Source organism: Lepisosteus oculatus, chromosome 10 (assembly GCF_040954835.1).
Source record: "Lepisosteus oculatus isolate fLepOcu1 chromosome 10, fLepOcu1.hap2, whole genome shotgun sequence".
Taxonomy (NCBI): Eukaryota; Metazoa; Chordata; class Actinopteri; order Semionotiformes; family Lepisosteidae; genus Lepisosteus; species Lepisosteus oculatus.
The window spans coordinates 39,614,560-39,636,893 of NC_090705.1; the positions used below are offsets into that span (position 1 = coordinate 39,614,560).

A 22,334-nucleotide genomic window follows, 5' to 3' on the forward strand; every position below is an offset into this window, starting at 1 on the left:
TGTAAACCTAAACTACTGTATGAGTGAGGTCACGTCTGTACCGTTGCTACAACGTCTATGTTTGGTTAAACCCCAAACACTGCACCACGTTTAATTCATTGGCTTGGCGTTCTTTATCTCACAATTTATACAGTCAACATTTGTATCTAATAAGTTGGCATGGATGTTTATGGAATGCTTCCTCTTCAGGTGTGAGTCTATATTTGCATGGTATAAATGTGTCTCTAAAAAGACCATCACGGTTACGCTCCTCTAAAATGTCACTCACTAGCGTAGACACTATAAAGGAAATTCCGAATCAAAATATCTTGCGCAGACGTATTTCATAAAACCTAGACAATGTCTTGATCACAAAGTACTGTCGGTAATTGGAACAAAAATAGAAATGTTTTGTAAACATCAATCCGATTGCCGGAAAGCTTGACGATTGGTCGAAAACAAACCGAAATGCTGATTGATATACAGTAGCTGCGCCGTTTACAACAAAGACTTGAAGTGATAGACCTCTACTGGCAAGGAGAGCAAATGACAGGGAAATTCATCAAAAACGTTTCACGCTTTAAAAAAAAAATCTTCAATCCTATGCGAATCCAATCACTATGTGAATATGTAGGCTGGCAGTTTTATTGAACCTCTACCTGTGAAGCCACTCTGTTGAAGAAGCGAATCCTGGATTAGGGTTTTTGTATCAGAGGAACTGTCTAACCTGATTAGAACACTTATCTGAGTGGAGACCAGACTGCTGGACATCAGCTTATGCTGGAATAAATTGTGCTATTTTATTCTAAATTTATGCGGCTATAATCTAGATGACCAGCAGCTCGCGACTTTGAGGTGTATGTCAAATGCGGACTTGTAAATTATACATGTACTTGAGGGAATCCCCATTCTACAATAAGGGAGAAATTAGTAAATATTTACTCATTCAAATAAACCTACTTGTAAACGGGTACTTTTACGACAGCTTAGTTTGGCCTGGTTAAATTGGTGCGTAGCACGTGTTACTTTGCGCTACATGAAAAGCTCGCATAAAATATTTATAATTTATAAGATGATGGGATAATTGTGCATTGTCATAACAGAACAAAACAGCAGTCTACACAGATTGAATAAGTGTACTTATATTTTATTGATGAGAAGAACAAGTCTCTCGTTTTGAACGAAATGGTACGATTCACACACAACGTTATTTACACATGTACAGAAGGAACACATCTACATCTTGGCTCCCTCTTTCGCCTGGGGATCCTTTTCCAAGCACCGGGACCTCAGGGCCGACAGCATCTCTGTGCTGGACAGGTTTGCTGCTTTCATCACGAGCCTCTCCCCATCAGCTGCAGGACAACACGGCAAGGTTACACAACTCCAGGCGGCTCCCAAGAACGCTCTCTCCCCTGTGCACGAGGACACCAATCCTCCCCTGTGCTCTCTGGGTGAGGGGAGTTTCACCACGCAACGTGCAAACGTTCAATCACAAGGCCGGGCATCAAACCTACTGGAACTGAAAAATGCATCAAACCTATTGGATCCTACTGAGTTTCTTTTTGGCCGTAAGACATACATCTGCAATATGCATTTTACATCTCCACTGCAGGTATAAGCCACTTTTGAATAAACAGTGCAGACTGTTGCAAACCAGAACTGTGGATGCGTTTTTCTCAACATACCAGACAGGTCCGGAAAAAGAGCTGATCACTGATGTTTCAAGACATTGTTGCTTAACAATTAATTTTTTCTTTTGATTTAAGCTATCACGTGAAACGCAGGAAAAAGCTTGCTTATGCAGAACTGCTATGTAAACATCCACGTTAATATTAAAACTTCACACCCAAACTATGTCAAGCACACTGCCATTTCCAACATGCAAACATCACACAAAAGTTACCCCCGCCTGGAATCAAACCCAGTACCCAGGAACAGGGAGGGAACAGCATCAGCACTGTCGTTTCCATGCACTGCCCACCACTACTCAATTTCAACTCAATTCACTGAGCTTATTGGGCATGTTCGATGAATTACAGTGTTGCCAAAGCATATACAAATCAACTCAACTTTTACAGACATGAATCATAGAACATCACCGAGAGACAGGTTCACTGTTCCTCAGACTGACAGGAAATCACATACTGGGCTCCCAGCTTAATTAAGTTTCCTTCTCCTTCTCCTCCTTCTTTATTATTGCTGTTGCCCTAACACTGGTCATTTATCACTTTGATCCATTGAGGACATTACCAACCCATGAAATAGTCATCTACAATATTCAGTTTAATTCCTGAAATCACTACATTTTCAAATCACTACATGAAAGCGTCTGTACTTCACTTACCAAAGGTAACATCCACAATGGGATCTGATCTGTCATGCTTCACGTCTGCTATTACTTCACAGTTGGCATTTGTTGATCTGGCCTTTTCAGTTCCAACCACAGCAAGAAACTCCCTAAATGACAAAATCACACACAGTCTTGTGGTAGAAAACACTGGAGCTCAACCAATGATCAACCAAAATCATTACTGCAAACTAAAACAGAAACTGGATTACAAATCTGACCACAAAAAAACATGAATCCAGAGGACATTTCTACATGTTTGGCCAGTTTTGATCAGGGAAAATACAAATGCTTTATTTTCAAAATACAAATGCTTTATTTTTAAATTCAAACTGAATGTAATGCACAGTAACATTTTACAGTAACTGTAAGCTCAAAACATTCAGGAGATTTTCCTCAAGATTCCAAATTTCTTGCAGGAAAAAAAACATTATATCGGCAGATCAATCTTTGATAAATTATCTGACCATATAAAATTTCATATTTCTATATTCACTTAATGATTTTCCCATTTGATATTTTATCTCACTCTCCCAGAACACATCATCAAAAGGAAAGAGCAAAGTGCCTGGACAACTACAGAATAACTTTCCGTGTTTTCAAAGTGGTAGACACAAATGGGAAGATGAGTTTTGGGGTATGCCGACAGGGTACGTATGTTTTTGTGACCTACAAGTATGTTTTAATCATACACGTTACACAGCATTAAGACGACACAATTTAAAAGATAGGGCGAGGGCTGTTTGTACCACTTTATCGATGGAGTCTCCTCTTTAATGAATGTTCAAATATGTTATACAAGAATTTACTGCAAGAAAAACTGATAAGAAGAGGAATACGAATCAAAAATGACCTCAGGTTATCAGAAGCGATTTAAAAGCTTTAAAGAGCCAAGGCTTCTTACAATGTTGTCTCTTTGGTGTACCTAGACTACATAAACGTTGTATCAAATGCGTAGCAATGTTGAATGATTATTTTAAAATAATTTTGAAGCACACTGGTTATACAAACCCCAATATTTAAGCCTTATATCCAACGAGCTGCCACATGCATTTGAAACTAAAGACACACGCATCGCCAAAAACATTTAGCTCGCTATCTTTGCCTTTATTACACTAAAGTTTATTACACTACTACGTCGCAAAACAAAAAACACTTCTGAAGGAAAGAAATACTTCCCGGCCACGGCAAGCAAACGTTTTAAACCATAAAGTACTGCCCAACCTTCAGAAGGCGAAATCACTCGCACCTAAACATTCATTTCAGTCTCGTACCTCACAGAGCGAACATTGGACTCAAACGGGCAAAACTGCACCACCAGTTTCTTTACCGTCTTCAGCACCACCGCACCCCTGGGCGCCGCCATTTTCACCCTCCGCTTTAACCTTTCACCTCTCCGCTTACCGGTGACGTCACCGCCCACGTTGCGCGTCGGCTTGCAGGCCTGCGCTGCTGCTCATGGGATCGTTTTATCCACCGGCGAGCAGGTCCGTGTGAGGTTTGAGTTTGAGTTGATGGGATATTCATATGAAACGATTTTTATATCTTTCTCACGCAGGCAGCGTTAAGGTCTGGAATCCTGTTTCCAACCAGGGAGTATAAAAAAAAAACTGCGACTTTGCATCTCAGAATTGCGACTTTATATCTCGCAACTGCGACTTAAAAACTCAGAATTGAGTCTTAAAAACCCAGAATTACGATATGATATTACAGATTATGATATCGACGAATTACACTAAGCATAATCATAGATGCACATATCATTCTGAGCACTAGTAAAACCTCCCTCCATCATCAGTAAGTCCCTTATTCCTGGCAAGGACCGCAGTAACCAGGAACCTGCCCCAGGAGGCGCACGGCTAAACTGCAGCTTCGGCTGGACCTCTCGCAGGGAGAAACCACACACAATTATAAGACAGCAGTTGACCTAGCCCCTGTGTCCTCGCAGGCTAGGAGAAAACCACGGACAACACGGGGAGGAGACGCAAACTCCAGGCATCCCCCGGCCAAAATCGCTCCGAGCGCAGGGAATGGTTTAATCTTGGAAAAGGCGAAACTGCAAATGTGCAGATACACCTTTAGATGTCGCCCCTGGATAATAGTTGCACTGCTGTTTCAGTCAGTGAATGCTGTGGATGTTAGTAAGCAACGGTGTACTGTACTTTGTCTTTTTTTAGACAAAAATAATACTTTCGTTTAAAAAGATCTTGGGAGTGAAATACTTCACTGTATATGGTACAATCATACATGGGTGCAAAAGGAGTTATATTACTGAGATAAGCACAGCTGAGCGAAAGTCGTCCTGTCAACCCTATTGAGTATAATTTGTCAGCTGTGGGCGGTGATTGAGAGAACGCCTCGCAAAAAAATAACCACGACGTTAGTAATAATCTTTCACCCTGCAAACGCAGAGAGCGACAGAGGGAGATACTTCACGTCTTTCCGTGGAAACACACCACCGAAGACAGGAAAACGCGTTGAATTTCCTGCTTTCCATTTAGAAAGGAAAAAAAAAACCACCGAATTTGAATAGGAACCAGAGACAAGTGCTGGAAAGGATCAACGACGAGCCGTTGGATTGTCAAGTTGGATTGATTTGCCAGGTGCGATCGAAGAGGTCACCCGTGGCTCTGCTGAAAAATTCCCCGAGTTCGCATTTGTCAAGTCGCATGTCAGCCATCGCCGGAGAAAGCGCCCGAGAGCGACAAACAACACAGATTTTATTTCTTTTAACAACAGCCTAGTGACAAACAGAATTTATTCTCACATCAGCAGTATGCCTGAAGGAAATTCAAATGCCACAGTCCTGCGCCAGAGGCTCATATAAATTTGCAGCCCGCAAAGACGAACTTTCACTCAAGGCGCAGTACGCAACATTAATTCTGATCTTAAAAATGAATATAAATTTAGGTCAAAACTTTAAAAACAAAGTCAGCCACACAGTTCTGTCTTTTCACTACTACAACCTAGTACAATGATTACTCTTTAGAAAATAACATTTTGGAATGATAACTCTTATTTTTGTAGTACAACAGACCATCACTCAAAATACTGACAGGCACATCTCTTCAAGAAACAGATAAAACAAGTGTTTATTTTTTTTAACGTGGCCAGAAATGATCAATTTCGTGCTCCAATTCGAATAGATTTGTTTTATAATTAAAAAAAAACCCATAGCCTGTTTCATATTGTTTACCACATAATGGTGTTTTTAAGCCACATAGTTAAATGGTATTCAAATATAGGATTTCTGCTTCAAGACTAAATTTAAGAACATAAGAAAGATTACAAAAGAGATGAGACTGTTTTGCCCACCTTAGCCATGTTGGTAGTAGTTAGTAGCTAGTTGATCCAAAAATCTCATCCGGCCATTTTATGAAAGAAGCCAGGCTATCAGTTTCAAAAACAAGCTTGTTCCATACTCCCACAACCCTTTGCGTAAAATATGCTATTGTTTTATCTTCATGTCTCCAACAATTTGTATTGTCATATTTTACGAGGAAATATTCAAGGTAGCATTTCATTGTACTCAGGCACACATGACAATAGACTTGAAACCTGCGTAAAAAAAGCACATCCCCTGATATCCTCTGATAATTGGGCCTCTCAGATTTTAGTTTTCCAGAAGTTTGTTGCAAACTGTTAGTGTCCCAAGTCACCCCCCGTTTTCTAAAAATTGGGCTTCACGTGGTTGCACAAAAAGAAAGGCTCAAAGGCCTCCTATAACAGCTGAGAATCCTTTCCGCGAAATACCACAGATTCTAAAATTAGATGTCAGTTTTGAAAAGGTTGCATTCAAGCCTCGACTGTACCCGGACTTCCTGTCTTAAGGAGTGACAAAGATTACTCTCGAGTCTCGGGGGGGAAGGGAATGTGGTTCACAGCAAAGGAAGAAAGATGAGATGCTGGATTGTCAGCACAGACGCCATTCAACGGAGGAAAGCAGAGCAACAGCCAGCATAAGGAAGCGTCTTGTTTTTCTCATTTTGTTTATACGTTATCTTTTGTTAATTTTCCTCTACCGAGATGATTGGCCCTTTTGTTTATCCTTACAATTTAGAAACCTCTCAACAGGTTTTTGTGTGGGTGACAAAGCATGCCTATGCTTAAGGACTGTGGTGGTGCTTACTTTACTGATCCATCTTGTCGGAGCTTGAGTTGTGGGGGTTGTCACAGGGCCTTAACCAGAGAAGGCAGTTGCACTCTAGTACAGGATGAGCCCCATAATCCAGAAATCGCTGCTGCTGACGATCCCCATTTGTGGTAGCACAACTCCCTGCACAAAACCAGTCCAAATGGAGAGCTGGGGCTGCTGGGACTATGTTGTCATCCCCATCCATGTTCTAACCATTTAATCCAGACCCATGTCAGAGGAGAGCCAGAGCCTGTCCCTGCAAGCATCAGGCACAAGGCAGGATACGCCCTGGGTGGGAAGCCAGTTCATCACAAGGCATGTACTGTACCGACACAAATAGGCACGCGCTCACATCAGGGCCGATTTCCCCAGAAGCATGGGAGGACACAGGGGCACCCAAAAGAAGCCCCTGCAAATCCGTGGAGAACATGCAAACTCCACACGGACAGCACCCCAGGTCCGGAATTGAATTCAGGCCCCAGCGCCGTGAAGCAGCAATGCTAAACTGAGACACTGTTCCGTCCTCGTGTCAAATCGTTATTATTAATTTATTGGACTGACACTATTATCCAAAAAAAAAAAGCTGCTAGAGAACAGTCTACAATGTATTTTATGTTTCTTGATTACGTATTACGTCTGAAACGCATTAAAGTCGTATTACTTCGTTTCAGCTCTCATTACCTTTCAAAAAGCAATTCTTTAGAGATTTACCATAAAGATGAGGATGTGCTCATATTATTATATTATTTTACCAGGTAAGTCAGTTAAGAGCATCTTGTCCTTTACAATTACGGCTCTGCTGGGGGGAAATTGGCGATTGGCTCAGTACTCATGATGAATGGACCCGTTTTGTGATCAAGAAATCAGAGGAAGTGTCTAAGATAGTAATTTGGTTGAGCCAGAATTCATTAGGACTTCGGCAGTCGTCAACTTACGGTATTTCCCAGTCGTTTAAGTTAAAGGACGCAACGGGTATTACTGGTATTGTAAATCAATTGACTCCATATCGGCCTTATTTACGTGTTCATCCAGAAGACGACATGACCTGCACATTCTGCGGAGGGTGGGAACTGCAGGCTTGTGACAATTTGACACCAACAACTAGAGAAGGAGAACAATCTCATCCCACACGAGAAGCACTGCGGAATCAGCTGTCAGTGAGGTTTGGCAAAAGAAAAAGCCGAGCCCCGCTGCGCATGAAATTATGTCAAGACGCGTGTCTGTGTACAGTCTGTCCCGTGAAGTCAGTTTTTTTCCCTCTGTTCGACGACGTGCGTGCCCTGCAAATCATGATGTTTAAAAAGGCTCAGGTCTACGAGACTACATCTCCCAGAACTCAAAGCGAGACTCCTCGACAGCCAGCAGAGTCACACCCCCCCTCGGATCTCGCTGGAGCAGGGAGCCGGTGCCGAGGGGAGCAGTAGGGTTGGTGTATTCGGGGAATCTGCATGCATGTACATACTGTAGTGTATCGGGCGCAACTCTTGACATTGAAGACGAACCCGTATTAAGAAACAAATAAGCACCATTTGTTTTTTTCCACTGGCGCTATTGCTTTCTGCAGTCCGGCAGAATTCTCTGAGCCAGGGAAAAAAAAGAGACGTGGAGTTTGAACTTAATAGCAGCCGACAGCAATCAATGGTAAGTAGCCCTTCTCTCCCCGTTGATAAGATGCAAACTTTGCTTTATGAAGGGATTTTTAAAAAAATCGCATTTGTAACGAAACGGGTGGTTGCCATAGAAGCACTGATAAACCTGAACTCAAGTGGTTTGTCTTTTTTTTTTTTACTACTGCTGCAGTCAGTACGGTAGGTGAGGCTGGGTTTTGCTTGGCAGCGGAGGTCTGTAGGAATTCGGTATCATAAGGACGAGGTAACTGTGATCATGGTGCCATTGGGGACGGTGTTGGCACCACTACACAACCGTGCAACCGTGCAATATAATCGGAAAAAAATAAACTGAGCACACGATGGGATACTGTTAGATCCTCCCCGAACCCAACTCCACACTAACCATTGATCCATATGTTTAGAAATGCACTTCTGTGGATAGTTTTGGCAACTTTTATCGGGTAATGGTACTTGGATTATGTACAGTGATTTCATTACTTCTCTACCTTTTTTCTATTTGTGTGTTTTACTAATTAGGTAGCGGGTACTGTATTGGTGCAGAAAAACCCAGTTGCTAAGGCACCAAGTTCAGCAGCGGTGTGATGATTGGTGTATTAGAAACAGTCGCACGAATCTGGAGGAGAGGATTAGCTATACAACAGCGTGCTAGCAGCATCCTTCTGCCAAGACACTTTAGAAATAGTTTCGTTGAAAGAATGCATTTTCGTCAAATGCTAATAGACGCGTTTAATCTAGTTTTTTTTTTGTCTTCCGTGTACATTTTCTTTCATGGCATTGGGTATTTCTGTTTCGGACTGAAACAACTTTTTTATTTCATGAGCGGAATTAAGCCAGTTTGCGTTTTTGTAAAGAACACGAGGAAAAGCATTTCATGGAAAACGTACAGTAAACAGAGGGTGAACGAGTGTCATGTGTTCGTGTTTGCTTTCTTTGCGTGTGATGTGCACAATCGTTTTTATCTCATTTCAGAATTTAAGCCCATATGTAATACTGAAAGCATCTTATTCTATATTCTATATTTTAGGATTCGTGCGTTGTTCATTTTTTGTCTAATCTCAAAACGATTGTCGTTTTTTAGAAACAATTGCAAATACTAGTGACACAATGTACAAGATCAAATCAAATGAAATTGCACAAAGTATGACAGGTTTTGAAATACAATAGAATAAGAGACTAAGAAAACATTTGATGTAAGATTGACCCACATATTCTATAGGTTGTGCTCCCAAAAAGTGGCCAATTCTGAATTCTTATCCATTTCCCTGACTAATGTGTTTGGATCATACTGCATGTATGCTTTATTGTTTTATACCCTATATTTATCTATACATCCTCTTATATATTTATAGCTTTCCTAAACTGTCTAGGATAAGATGACAGTTATTTACCTAATCCTTCAATATGCCCTCCTTCATCACATTCAGTGCCATCCGCTGTATTCTAATCTATATCCAGATATAAGGTTTTATTTTGCTGATCTTTGTGCATCTAGAGTATCTTAGCAGGGGGTAAAAGTCATTTACCATGTTTTTTCTTTTCCCACACATATTTCATTTGGAAATGAATTCAATATTTACAATTTTCTAGCTTTATACATACATGATATACAGTATATATCTTTGTTCTCAACCGGGTACTGTGTCTTGTTACAAAATGGAAGTGAAAACAAGCTACAGAAGTAAAACAGCCCAAAACTGATAGATCTACCTGAATAGTAGACACAACATAAATACAACCCAATGCCCCTTGCATGGCAAGCCATGCAGACACGATTCCTGTACTTACTAAGGGCAAGTTCTCCAATCTAAGTTTACTTTCAGTCACATGTTTCTGCAAGAGAAACATTTGTTCTTTCAATCTGAGGTAGCAGAGATAAACTGATAAAAACAGTATATTCTAGCTTTTCCTTTAAAACAGGGGGCTGTTGGTTGGTCCTGTTTAAGTGCATCTGGCTTATAAAACAGTAGTTGAAAAGAAATGTTTTGTAATAAGATAAAAAAATAATAAGCTTTGGAGATCTCTAGTGCTATTTTACGTGCTGACTGTCTCTTTACTGTTCTTGATTTTGTATATTTGCATACACTGTGATTTTGTAATACCATAATCTTTGTGATATTGTTACCAATAAATATTTTGAGTTAGTGCATTGGTGTCCAAATCTTGCCCCTAAGTCCCCGAATCCAGGGAATGCTGAGAAAAATGCTAACGATGATGAATTTGACTTAAGTAATGTAATTCAGTGGATTATGTCAAAAGACCTCTACTGGTACGAAAAACAGATGACACTGTTGCCCCTGGGGATTGAATTTAGGCACCACAGAGCTACTGGCCTCTGGCACTGTTTACTTACAGCTTTTTAGGACTGATGTTTATTGACGAAGATGATGTACTGGAAGTACATTAGTCCATGGATGCGATCAGTTCATGCATTTTTCTTTTAAATTTAGGAATATATGTAACTAGGAAGGAGGCTTTTGAAAAGCAGGGTAGGCACTCCCTCCAAGTGTGTTTTCTTCCGGTTGAGTTCAATGGCCAAGATGTCATGGGTATGAGTCCATGGCGTTAGCCAGTTGTGATTAGGATTCCCCAAGTGGTGGGGTAAAACCAGTAGGATGCCACTAGGGTAGGGCTTGGATTGGTAAAATGCCCTAGGGCAGGGCTTGTATTGGTAGGACGCCACTAGGGCAGGGCTTGTATTGGTAGGACGCCACTAGGGCAGGACTTGGGTTGGTAGGACGCCACTAGGGTAGGGCTTGGGTTGGTAGGACGCCACTTGGGCAGGACTTGGGTTGGTAGGACACCACTAGGGTAGGGCTTGGATTGGTAGGACGCCACTAGGGCAGGGCTTGGATTGGTTGTCCAGAACTATGTTCTCCTGTGACTTGCCAAGCACCTGCAGGCTTGGGTCCTCCAGTTGGCAGTAACTCCTCTGCAGGGAGCTGTAAAACTTGCAGTCAGTCTAAGGATGAATGTCTGGGTCTGAGGAGGGCCAAGGTGTGCTGGGTCATCCTCAATCTTCCTGTGTAACTCAAGATTAATTGTTATGAACTGAAATAAACAGAACAACTGTTCGTTTATAAAGGGGAGTTATAGAAAAAAATATTGATAACTTTTTTTGAAGGCTGTTGTAACCAGTTAGCCGTGCTGTAAGACTTGAAAACCTGATATTTTTTTGTTTAATATATTTACAACTTGAGTTCCAGAATGCAGCAAAGCAAAGAGAACATGTGAATGCAACATTATTATGGAAGTGCTAGGATTTATTGGTAATATTTAAATATTTATGATATGGTGCTGCTCAGTGTCTCTTTGAGAAAATCTAACAAAACAAACAGCTCCAAAATATTTGTTTTCAGTTTGTCTGTTTGCCTCTGTGTTGAAGGTGTCTCCCGCTGGAAAGAGTTACAAGCTAATAAAAAATAGCAAAGCCAACAAAAACACCCAGTTAACCTTTAGAGCAGTGCTGTCTTTGAAAACAAAGGAGCAGCAGTCAATACAAATTCCATCATTATCCAGTGTACCTTGTATTTGTAGCAGTAGGACACATGTTCATTGTGAAGTTATTTCTGGAAGATTGTCCTGCATTTTGAATAATGCTTGCTAAGCACAGAGGTTGTGTTACTTTGGGTGGTGCTGCTAATCCACCCTTTTTATCTTTAACATTTTTAAGTAAATAGAATTGTATTAATCAGCTGCAGAAGGCTGCTGTTTTTGGTGCTTGAGGCACTGTGAGAACTCTGGGTCTTGACAGGGTTGACTGATGCTATTTGCGTTATGGTCTTTTCACGGGTTGTTATCTTCGCATTTTCCTTTGGTTTTTCACGCCTATCAGGTCACTATGAAGTCCAATGCGAGTCACATGTAGTAATAACACAGTGTGTTTGAAATGCAAATAACAGAATGCAGCGCTTCAAAACTTGTCAGCCATTGCAGCAGTGAGAAAATGAAGTGCTGGACTGAACAGAAAGAAAGCACTTAGTAGACTCGTCTGTTTGTGCTAGGAGTCATGGGATTTATTATTTCCTTCCATAACTCTTTCTTGTTGTCAGGCTTGTGAAGCAGCTCCCACTGCTTAAAATAAATGAGACACAGTGGGGGACGAAGGTTACAGGGTAGGCTACACTAAAGGTCTTGGATCTGGGATTTGATGGATGGGGTCATGTGTTCGTTTCCAGGCAGTTTTCTAAATCTGGGCTGCAGACGTCAAGATTAAGGAGATAATCAAACATACAGTGCTCCCCTAGAACGCAGGTGAAATGTAAAAGGTACTAGAATTTAAAACAGTTGTAGCCTCTGGGAGTAGATTCTGTAGATATTCAGGACTGACTTGTTAGCAGCTCTTTGTCCTGATCGAGTTGTTGAGTGGGAGAGTTTGGCCGTGAACGTTTCACAGATCAGTGACGAAGGACAACAGCTGACTCTTGTGTGGAGATTTTCTGCACAGTGCCCTGCCTGTCATATTGGAATGAGCTGCCCTGACACGGAGATAAAAGAACTGCAATTCAACACCGCCAAAAAATGGGGCTCAGCCTTGTGCGCCATGCAGAGCCTAAGGCAGATGATTCGTGCAGAGGGCAGCTACTGTAGCTACAGATTTGTGCAGAAAGCTATTATTTACGGCATAATAATTGGTACCTGGCATCTGAAAACAAGGTGGATCATCAACACAGAGCAGTAAACATGTTCAACTATTACTTATTTCTCACACCCCATGGGAATAGATGCAGGTGGCCAGAAACCCTTGGTTTCAGTGCCTTTGGCATCAGCTGTAGATCATTGCCCAGCGAGAACAGGGGAACATCAAACCCTTCTGCAGTTTACTGGTGTTGCTGTGAATGACTTGTGTGCTAACGCCATATCACGGGTTGCCAGATGTACTCTTGTGATTTTGGTCATTTGCGTAAGTCTTGGGAGACACATGCCCTTAAAGATGACTCTGAAGTGTTATGATTGTCACATTCAGCCGACAGATGTCATGGGCGCTTGCAGTAGTAAAAGTGCGATCTGGAGGACCACCTGAGTGTCTCACCTGCTAGAAGCACCTTCTGGGATGTGGCTTGGGCTCTGGGAGTGCACAGCCATGCGTTCGGTGCACGATTGGTTGGACACCAGTGAGGGAAGAGGGGGATTAGCATGCAGGGCTCTCTGGGTTGTCAGCAGTATTGACGCCTGTGGCCTCTGGGTGCTTGCAGGCACATGGTGCTGTCAGTGAAGGACTGCTTCTGCAGCATTAACATGATGATGGGCAGGAGGAGTCTGCCGATATATCCGCCTTATCCCAGTGCGTGGAAATTTGGAAAAATCCACGTTCTTCCATGTGGGGGGAGAATTTAAAGCCTTTTGACTCTTTAAAAAAGTCTCTTTTAATGGCCCTTTAATTTGAAATATTCTGCGTACAGAAACCCTACAGAATTTCAGAACATAGAGATCGCGTCTAAAAACATCGTGTCTAGTTATCTAAATATGCATGATTTAGATTTGACTAAATCCTCCATGTCATATTTAGATAACAAGTCAGGATTAGTGACTTTCATGACAGTATGGTTTGTTATTTTTTAAGAATTCTAAAATATATTAGTACTCGAAAAATGGTTTTGAAGTATAATTAGACTTTTGCACAGGGGAGTGCTTTAACTATAGAGGTGTTCGTTTGCTAGTCACGTTCAACACATTCGGGTGTACCAAAACTAAACAAAGGTGGTGCTTTCTCACATGCTTGTGTTCTGGTACAAAATACAAAAACAGAAATACAGGAAGTGTTCTGTGGCATGTTTACTGCGAAGCTGATAATTACTGTGCAAACTTGTCTTATCCAACACCTGCTGCTTGTCCACGCTTGTTGGAACAGTACATGCTGTTGGCAAAGGGCCCTTAGCAATTGCCAGAGTATAAGAAGGATGTTTTAATTGCACTCGGGACTTGCAGAACTCATGCCCTACACTGCTCTAGCACTAGAGAGGGGCTGTCCTGTGTCACGCATAGGAAAGAGGGATGGGTCAATAGTTTCAAAAGCCCTTCACTGATACAGTTAAGATAAGATAAGATCACTTTATTAGCCCTATGCAATTTCTTGCATAAGGAATTCGTCTTTTCGCACACCCCAGCTTGGTCTTGAGACACACAGACAGGGAGAGAAGCTGGGGGTCAGAGGGCAGGGTCGGCCATTTATACGGCACCCCTGGAGCAGTTGGGGTTAAGGGCCTTGCTCATGGGCCCAACGGAGTAGGATTCCTCTGCCGGCAGCGGGATTTGAACTGGCAACCTTCCAGCCACAGGCGCAGATCCTGAGCCACAGTGCCACCACTTAAGTGGTGAACCAGTTTATTCAGTCTATTCAGTTTATTGAGGCACTCATTCTCCTTAAGTGATTTTGTTTTTAATAATAATTGCTCTGCACTTTTCTGGACACTCCACTCAAACCACTTTACAGGTAATGGGGACTCCCCTCCACCACCACCAGTGTGCAGCCCCACCTGGATGATGTGACGGCAGCCATAGTGCGCCAGTACGCTCCCCACACACCAGAGAGCAGAGTGATGAAGCCAGTTGGCCAGGACGCCCCTCCTCTTTTTCAAGAAACGCCCTGGGATTTTTAATAACCACAGAGTCAGGACATTGCTTTTACGTCTCATCCAGAGGACGGTGCCTTTTTTACACCATAGAGTCCCCACTAGTTATCATTTATTTTTTGTATTTTTATATTCTTATCTTGGAACTATTTTTAGTCAATAACGTCTTCATCCTGTATTGCCAGTAGCTCGACCAGTTCAGGTGCTGGCTTGCACATTGTGCGGATTGAGCCCTGTGGCTCAGACGCTGTTGCCTGCTGCCTGCGTCACGTCACTCACTGGCAGAGCACCACCGAGGCCGGACGGGGCTGAGCGATGCCAGAGTCCTCTTGGCCTTCAGGGTCCTGCAGCTCATGCTGCCACCCTGATCGCCGCAGGCTCTCCCGTAGGGTGTTGGGAAGTCTGCCGTGTGTGTGGGTGTGGGAGAGGAATTCCTCCAGGGCCTCATTCTCCTGTCACTCCTGTGACTGCGGTACAAACAAAAGCATAATGCATGACTTCAGATTGAGGAATTACCCCAGATGGCAATATGCTATCTGTAATTAAGATGGTGCAAGATCTGATTTAAAAAAATTAAAAACTTTGTAAGAACATGGTAACTGTATGTTTGCTAAAATCCCTTTAACTAGAGTGACATGTTTGTGGTACTGGATGGATATATGGAACCATTTTGTAAGCAGATCTATTTGTCACACCTGTGATTGAATCTATTATAATACATTGTTCATTAACACTCTACAATCGTGGGGGAAGTCACTTTATCCCCAGGGTCTTAGCCAAACCCTTTCTCAAACATGACAGATGAGGATCTTGTTAGCATATTTGCAAGTAATCTTTCTCAATTGAAATAGTCTTGACTGTGAAAAACGTGTTTCTCATACAGTATGCCTGCAGTCAGTGGGGTGCTTTGAGTTTTTTTTTCCCACAAAGCAAAAAAAAAAGCATTTATTGTGCACTTTCTCTACAATCCTCGAAGAAAATTGCCGTTAAATTATCCAGGACGTTTCTGAGTGCTGTTGGTCTTGGTCATGGGCATCATCGCCTTAAATGTTTCACACAGCAAGTACTTTATAAATAGTTGCTCCCTCCCTCTTCCGTTTCCTAGTGTGTTGTAAGGAAATGGCTCTGTTATCGTGAGAGCAAATCTTAATGAATACTACAAACAAACTCAAGAAACAGTAGGCATGAAGCCAAAGACCAGCTTTGTCCGTTAAATGAAATGATCAGCAGACAGGCACAGAGAGGGACACTTTCTCCTGTCATCATACCTCCTACTGTGACTCGGAGAGAAAACTTGAGTCAGGGAAAATGGTAACATATCTGCCTCACTGTCGCATAAATATTAGCAAAATTATCACCTTAGTTGCTGCATCTGGAAAATGATTGCATTCTTTAAGATCACCACATTGTTTCTTGAAATAACCATTAATGGTTGGGATGGTTTAAAGTGACAGATTCCAAGCTGGAAATTGAGTATTAAACGGAGATGCAGTTTCTTCTGTGATTTCGATCTAAATATAAAAGCGAATGTAATGATTGCCAGTGATTGATTGTGATTGATCTTGCACAGTAGTTCACGCTCGGCTGGCCACAGAATTATTATTAGTTGATTGGGTGCGTCTCTCCCTGCCCTTAAAGGAGAAGCTGCTGATGAAAACTGCAACTTTATTAGTGATTGTATGGGTAAATATTTGCTTATCTTACCATCATTTGGTACAGTTAAGCTGGTGCGTCTGTCGTGCAAGAGTATCTCGGTAATTAAAGATCATAACCTCTGGACTCCACATTGATTCCAGGAAGATGCTGGCGCTAACAGTGCCATCACTGAATGTCGGACAGTCCTGATAGTACAGCTGAAAACCATTACCAGTGCTTATTTCTGGAGCTTTCCCGTACCCCAGGGTGGTAATCAGTTTGTGCGATCTGTTTTCAGTCAGCCCTAATGCCAAACATGTGCTTTCTGCCGACGAAAAGGTGACACCGTAACTAGAGCTTCATTTAGTACATTTCCAGGCTTAATCGTTACCGAATAGGTCGTTCATTAACTTAACATTACATGAACATAACGTTCATTAACAGGTTTGCAGACAGTCTGGTTCACCATTATATGTCCAGAGAAGCTGCCTGTGTGTGTGCTTTCCTTGTTTCTGTCTGTGTACATATGCAAAGTGTCATATTCCACGATAAAAACAGAAGCACAAGATCTCTGGAGGTCTGGCTACGAGTCGGGTTCTGTTACACTGGAAGGAAGATGCCAGTGTTCTCATTGAGTTTATCATACTTCCCCTGTAAAGCATTGAGTTTATACCATTTTTTACATAGACCCTCTGTTTGCTTTCCGTTATGTGTACAATTAGACATTGGAATGGCCTCTGTCTGACTCAGATTAATTTCACAAAAAGCAATTGAAAATAAATCTTTTTATTACATGTTTAAATAAAATTATTAGCCCACCGGGGAGGCCTGTGGCTTTGTGTTGACTCTAAAGGGGCGTGTTGTGTTCAAAAGGCTGGGGACTACTGCATTGGAAGGAGCTCGACAACAGTAACCTTACATCCTGTCCAGATCGACCAAGACTCCTTGGTCTTTTTGTTGTTGGTATTATTTGTTGTGTTAAGGGAGCAACCTAGAATCCAGTGTTACTGTCTGCTACAGCCAAGAGAATGTAATGGTTTTCCTAAGTGCGAAAAATAAATGAAGTTACATTTCTCACTGGGAAGACTGGATAAGCTATGAAACGTTCATAACCCCCATAAAATGAAGACTGAAAATGCTTCTTTTTCACTCATTCCCAACATCTGCTACCAGGCAGTGCTCAGTTTGGAACACTTCTGCTGAAAGAAACAAAGTGAAAAGAAGTTAGCAGTAGTTAAAGTGACTTTAGTCATTAAATAAGGATGGTGAACTGATTTATTGAGAAGTTTCTCCTTTAGAATCGTAATCAGGGGTGACTTTGGTGTAGTAAACTAGCAGTTTGTTTCTGCTCTTTTTCCGGTGGGTACCTGATTTTTAGGGTATCATGTCCATGAGCAATGGTGAATTACAGAAACTAATATCATGTACGGTGCTTGCCCTTGTAGTTCAACTTGGTCTTCTGGAACCAGCAGGACCGTACGGTACGTTAGTAGACATGGAAGCTACAGTGAGAAGAAAAAGGGAAAGTTTGCAAAACAAAGAAAACATTTGAGCAACACCATCACGAGTTTCTGCAAAACCTGTCAAACCCTTCAGTTCTGCATAACATATTTTGCATAATTCATCCCACGGGGTCTCCCAGCCAGCTTCCTGATGAACTCCAGTAAACGGATTCAGAACAGTTTCCCTTCTCCAGACCCTGTTCCCTTTTCAAGGTACTGACTCTGTTAGAGATGTGATAGCTGGCATAGGTTTGTAAAATGAATTTGTTTACTTGAGAGCTGTATCACATGTATATTTCCTGTGAACTACAGGGGTGAAGTAATGATGTTTTATTTTTAACTCAAGTACATGTACTGTGGCCTTTTGTAACCAGAATGAAGTCAAATCTGGGTGCTAGGGTATTTATATGAGTTCAAGACAAGGTGCTATCTGGTTCTTTAGTGATGCCACTAAGTTTTTTGTTGCTTCCTGTTTACATTTATGTTACATTTGAGAATGCATGACATTTGCTCCCAGCGACATTGATAACATCATGTCTGACACGGCTGCATACATAAAAGTCCCATCCACATATCGTAACTGGTACGTTATTCAAAAAAACACTCATTTATTTTTCATTACATGAAGTCTTAAAAATGAAATATTGCTCAGAAAGTAAAAAAAAAAAAGCTTTATATGAAAACTTATCGGAAGCATGAGACATTTTAAAAAATATATAATTTGGCTTTTGTAAAAATTGCACATTGCCTTTAATATAATAAAATCTTTGCATTTTGTTTTTAGATATTTCCATAGAGTGAGAATGTGAAATACTCCCACACATACCCAAAATTTTCACACCTCATTTTCCCATAGAACTGGCTTTTTATCGCGACTTCAGATTGAAGTACACATGCACACAAAAAGAGAAATGTCGGACACCTTTACTGAAGACGAGGGGGTTATGTTATTTCATACACGATGAATCTGTCACATGCAACATGTGCTGCGCCGAGTCTGGAGAATCACACAATGACATTCCAGCTCAGAGTGACGTATCCTGACTACCAGAGCAGACAGAGTGCAACGCTCATGTCACTGCCTGTTGAAGAAATAATAATAATAATAATAATAATAATAATAATAATAATAATAATAATTGCTTACACTTATATAGCGCTTTTCTGGACACTCCACTCAAAGCGCTTTACCGGTAATGGGGACTCCCCTCCACCACCACCAGTGTGCAGCCCCACCTGGATAATGCGACGGCAGCCATAGTGCGCCAGAATGCTCCCCACACACCAGCTCTCAGTGGGGAGGAGAGCAGAGTAATGAAGCCAATTCATAGATGTGTGAAAAATGTGTGAATGAAGCCGTGTTAACGGCCTTTCTATGCCAAGCAAGCAATTCAGCAATCTTTTTAAATCCTCAGCCTTTAAAGATACACATGTTTCTTCCCTTCTATGAAATATGGGATGAATTGTGTTTTGGGCATTTGTGCGACTATTTAGGAAATAGGGCGTTTTTAACATCAGAGCACATAACGTGCTGCATGAGTGAAACATTTCATTACATTCAACTAAGAGACATTTAAGAGGAGGACAAAGCCATGTGTTTATTCCACATGTTATTCTGTCTTGTGACAGCAGTGTTTGTGGATAATAGTGCTGACCAGTTTTTAGGAACATCAATATTCATGGATTCTTAGTGGATTTGTAAAATACGCAGGTCAATACTCAAAATGTTTTGCTCCAAATAACACTATGGTAAAGAAGTAACTAATTTCTTATTGAGAAGTGTCATGACTAAATGTGACTGGTTTAGTCGTTTGTGGCTTTTGTGGTGAATATATGAGTCCATTTCAGCCAGTTGGTTCATTACAAGACTTAATATTTCATATTTCATCACAATGTTACTGTATCTCTTTGTGAAGCAGGAACTATATTCTTTACATAGTTTTCATACTTCATATAGAAGGGCAGATACTTGTCTATGACTGTACAGTCGAATTAGCAGCAATACATTTTTTGGGGACAATTTTTCTTTTATTACTGCTAACAGTTGAGAAATTGATGTGTGCAACTGAGCCTTTCCCATAACAGACTCCAGTACTGCGCCACACAAAGGAAGTATTTATTCAGAAGTGGGTGCTCTTTCACAATATGGAGAATCACCCGGGCAGCACGCTGTATATATTAAGCAGAACTATTGAATCTACAAAAAAAAACAGCACAAAGACTAATGCCAGATTTTCTTTTGCCACTTACCTAAATTAATTCTGACCTTATGGCCTGTTTGAAGTTTGACAGCTCAACGTTATGCGGTACCCATTTATCTGCGTGTACTATCATGATTACTCCAAAGATACTGTATATTGGCCTAAGCATTAATATGTTTATATTACATCTTGAATGTCACTTAGGGTGTTGTCAAAGGTATGTGGCTTACTTTCGCTCAAGGAGTGCAACTGGAATTCAAAAGATTTTTTGGGGTGTGTGTCTCATTCATAATAGCACCCGCCCTGCTGCTCCTGTTGTGTCACTCCCTCTCTGTATCTGGCTCAAGCAGAGCACTTAGTCATTGTGAGATTCTGCTGCACTCCTGCTGTGACGGCAGACAGCTTCCACATGATTCTGAAGCTCCCGATTGTCTTCTTAGTGGCAAGTGCTGCGAAGGTATGAAACTACTACACATTGATTTTACAAAGAAAACTCTGAACTATTGTGTAGGCCTGGCTACATTTTGCTATTCTAGAGGAGCTGTAGGATTGAAAGGCGGCAATCTTGTCCTGTTGTGCAAAGAGTTTCCCACGGTAACAACTTCAGAGGAGCAGTCATTCATATGGATCTGCTGTGATTTGGGATAAAGGATTCAATCGTCTGCATGTTTCAGCCACACAGTACATTGGAGGGCTTTGTAAATGACCAGGCTCTCTTGTCTGTAGGTTTCAGCTATGGTACCTGAATGAAAAGGAAAGCCAAGGACTGATTAACCAAGACCGTAAAATCAAGTAAGTGTTATATTAATTTTTACTCCTAACTCCGTTTCTCCTTAATCAAAACGTAAACTAACTGTGACATTTCTCTCTCTTTGTCATTTATTTATCGTGTCACTTACACACGTATCGTGTTGTCAAAAGTACTTTATGATTTTGTTATTCATTTTTGCCTCTTTTTATAAAAAAATTGTAATTTATTTTTAAGCAAAGTGTTAGTACTGCTGTTAGCTTTGATTAATATATATCATACATAACTACTGAAGCACTAAAATGAGAGGATGATTAGTCTTTTTTTAGTTAGTACATGGCTTGTTTCCATGAAGAGTGTTTTAACGTTAAAGGAGGTTTGTTGAGATGTTGTGGTTCTTCCTGCTAATTAATTTGATTGAGGCCTCCGTCCAGAGTGACTGAAATGCTGCTCTACACAGCTGAGAATTTTACTAGAGCATCCAGAGTGACGCCCCTTTCTCAGGAATACAACATCATGGGTCCGCCTGGGATGTGAACCCAGAACCTCCCTTGTATCAGTCCCGAACATGAGTCGTTACTGCACCCCACTGCTCCTGATTTTTTCCTTTATTGGGTTTCATTTGGGTAAGAGAAGTCATTCATTCGATTGAATATTCCCAGAGTGAGCGAATGTCCATTTCGAAGAACTTTTTTTCTAGACGAATTGTGTTATTAGAAGTATAGAGAAATGAGCTGAGCTGAACCGCACTACTGAAATAGGAAGTGAAGTTGTCAGGAACGTTTCTGAGGGGGCTTTCATGCTCCACTGTGCATGGTATACTTCCAGAGACACCCAGAGCTGTATGACAATGATTCTGTGGAATAATCATGACAGGAAGTGTTTCTCTATTTGTTTTATACGCATCTTTAAGATGTCCAGCGATAGGTTTTGAGTTGAGCCATAGATAGAGAGATTCCACTCATTATAGTCAACCCTTCTTTGCCAAAAGCATTGCTGTACAGGTTTAGTAACTCGGCTTCGGAAATCTTTAAGCCAGTTTTAATGTCCCTCACAACTTTATAAACATCCCCACTTCAAAATTGTAAAATGAGGGCCTAACATATTAGAGTTATAAAGGCTAATAGCGCAAATCCTTTGCATTCATACCTCTGCCAAGTTCATAGTCAGTAATTAACGGTGTTGAATTGTGAGTGTTAATAAGTTAACAGGATTTTTCTGAGGCATATGTAACATCTTTTCTTTGACGTCTTTATAACGAATGCTTAAGAGAAACTGAAATAGAAAAAGGCAGGTTTAAATTGCATTCCACAATGACTGAGGCTCCGAGTGTTACCATATTGGATATAAAGTTGTCAGAGTTGATTTATGGCTTTGCATCGTGGTTATTTTTTCTTAATGGCAGTTTTTGTATAGTTCCAAACTGAGGACGTGTTCAGGCAACTTTTGTTGATTTTTCTTTTTCTCATGGTGAGGCTTCTGCGTGGTTTCTGTGTCTGGGTTTCACAAGAGGCTTCAGTTCGTTATTCTGAAAATCGCCGCACAAAGCTAAAAAGGGACAATTGTACTTTCATTTCTCATCAG

General features: G+C 41.2%; 2 protein-coding genes across 9 annotated transcripts in view; one reads left to right on the forward strand and one right to left on the reverse strand.

The window, feature by feature from the left end:
* Window positions 1–1,105: 1,105 nt before the first annotated feature.
* On the reverse strand, window positions 1,106–3,727 carry mrpl53 (mitochondrial ribosomal protein L53). The gene is made up of 3 exons (XM_006635633.3): window positions 3,604–3,727; window positions 2,327–2,439; window positions 1,106–1,334 (listed from the first exon to the last, which is right to left on the reverse strand). Exons 1-3 carry the CDS (start codon window positions 3,693–3,695, stop codon window positions 1,216–1,218), a joined length of 324 nt encoding a protein of 107 aa, XP_006635696.1. The 5' UTR covers window positions 3,696–3,727; the 3' UTR covers window positions 1,106–1,215.
* A 4,114-nt stretch (window positions 3,728–7,841) lies between these two features.
* Window positions 7,842–22,334, forward strand: part of pag1 (phosphoprotein membrane anchor with glycosphingolipid microdomains 1) — a 56,381-nt gene continuing 41,888 nt past the window's right edge. For 3 of the 8 annotated variants that reach the window (XM_015357018.2, XM_069195172.1, XM_069195173.1), the window contains exons 1-2: window positions 7,842–8,105; window positions 20,729–20,794. The gene's annotated coding sequence lies outside the window, so the exon portion shown is untranslated. Of the gene's footprint in view, window positions 8,106–20,364; window positions 20,460–20,728; window positions 20,795–22,334 lie in introns of those variants that run through there. The other 5 variants (XM_015357019.2, XM_015357017.2, XM_069195174.1 and 2 more) reach the window with 3 other exon arrangements.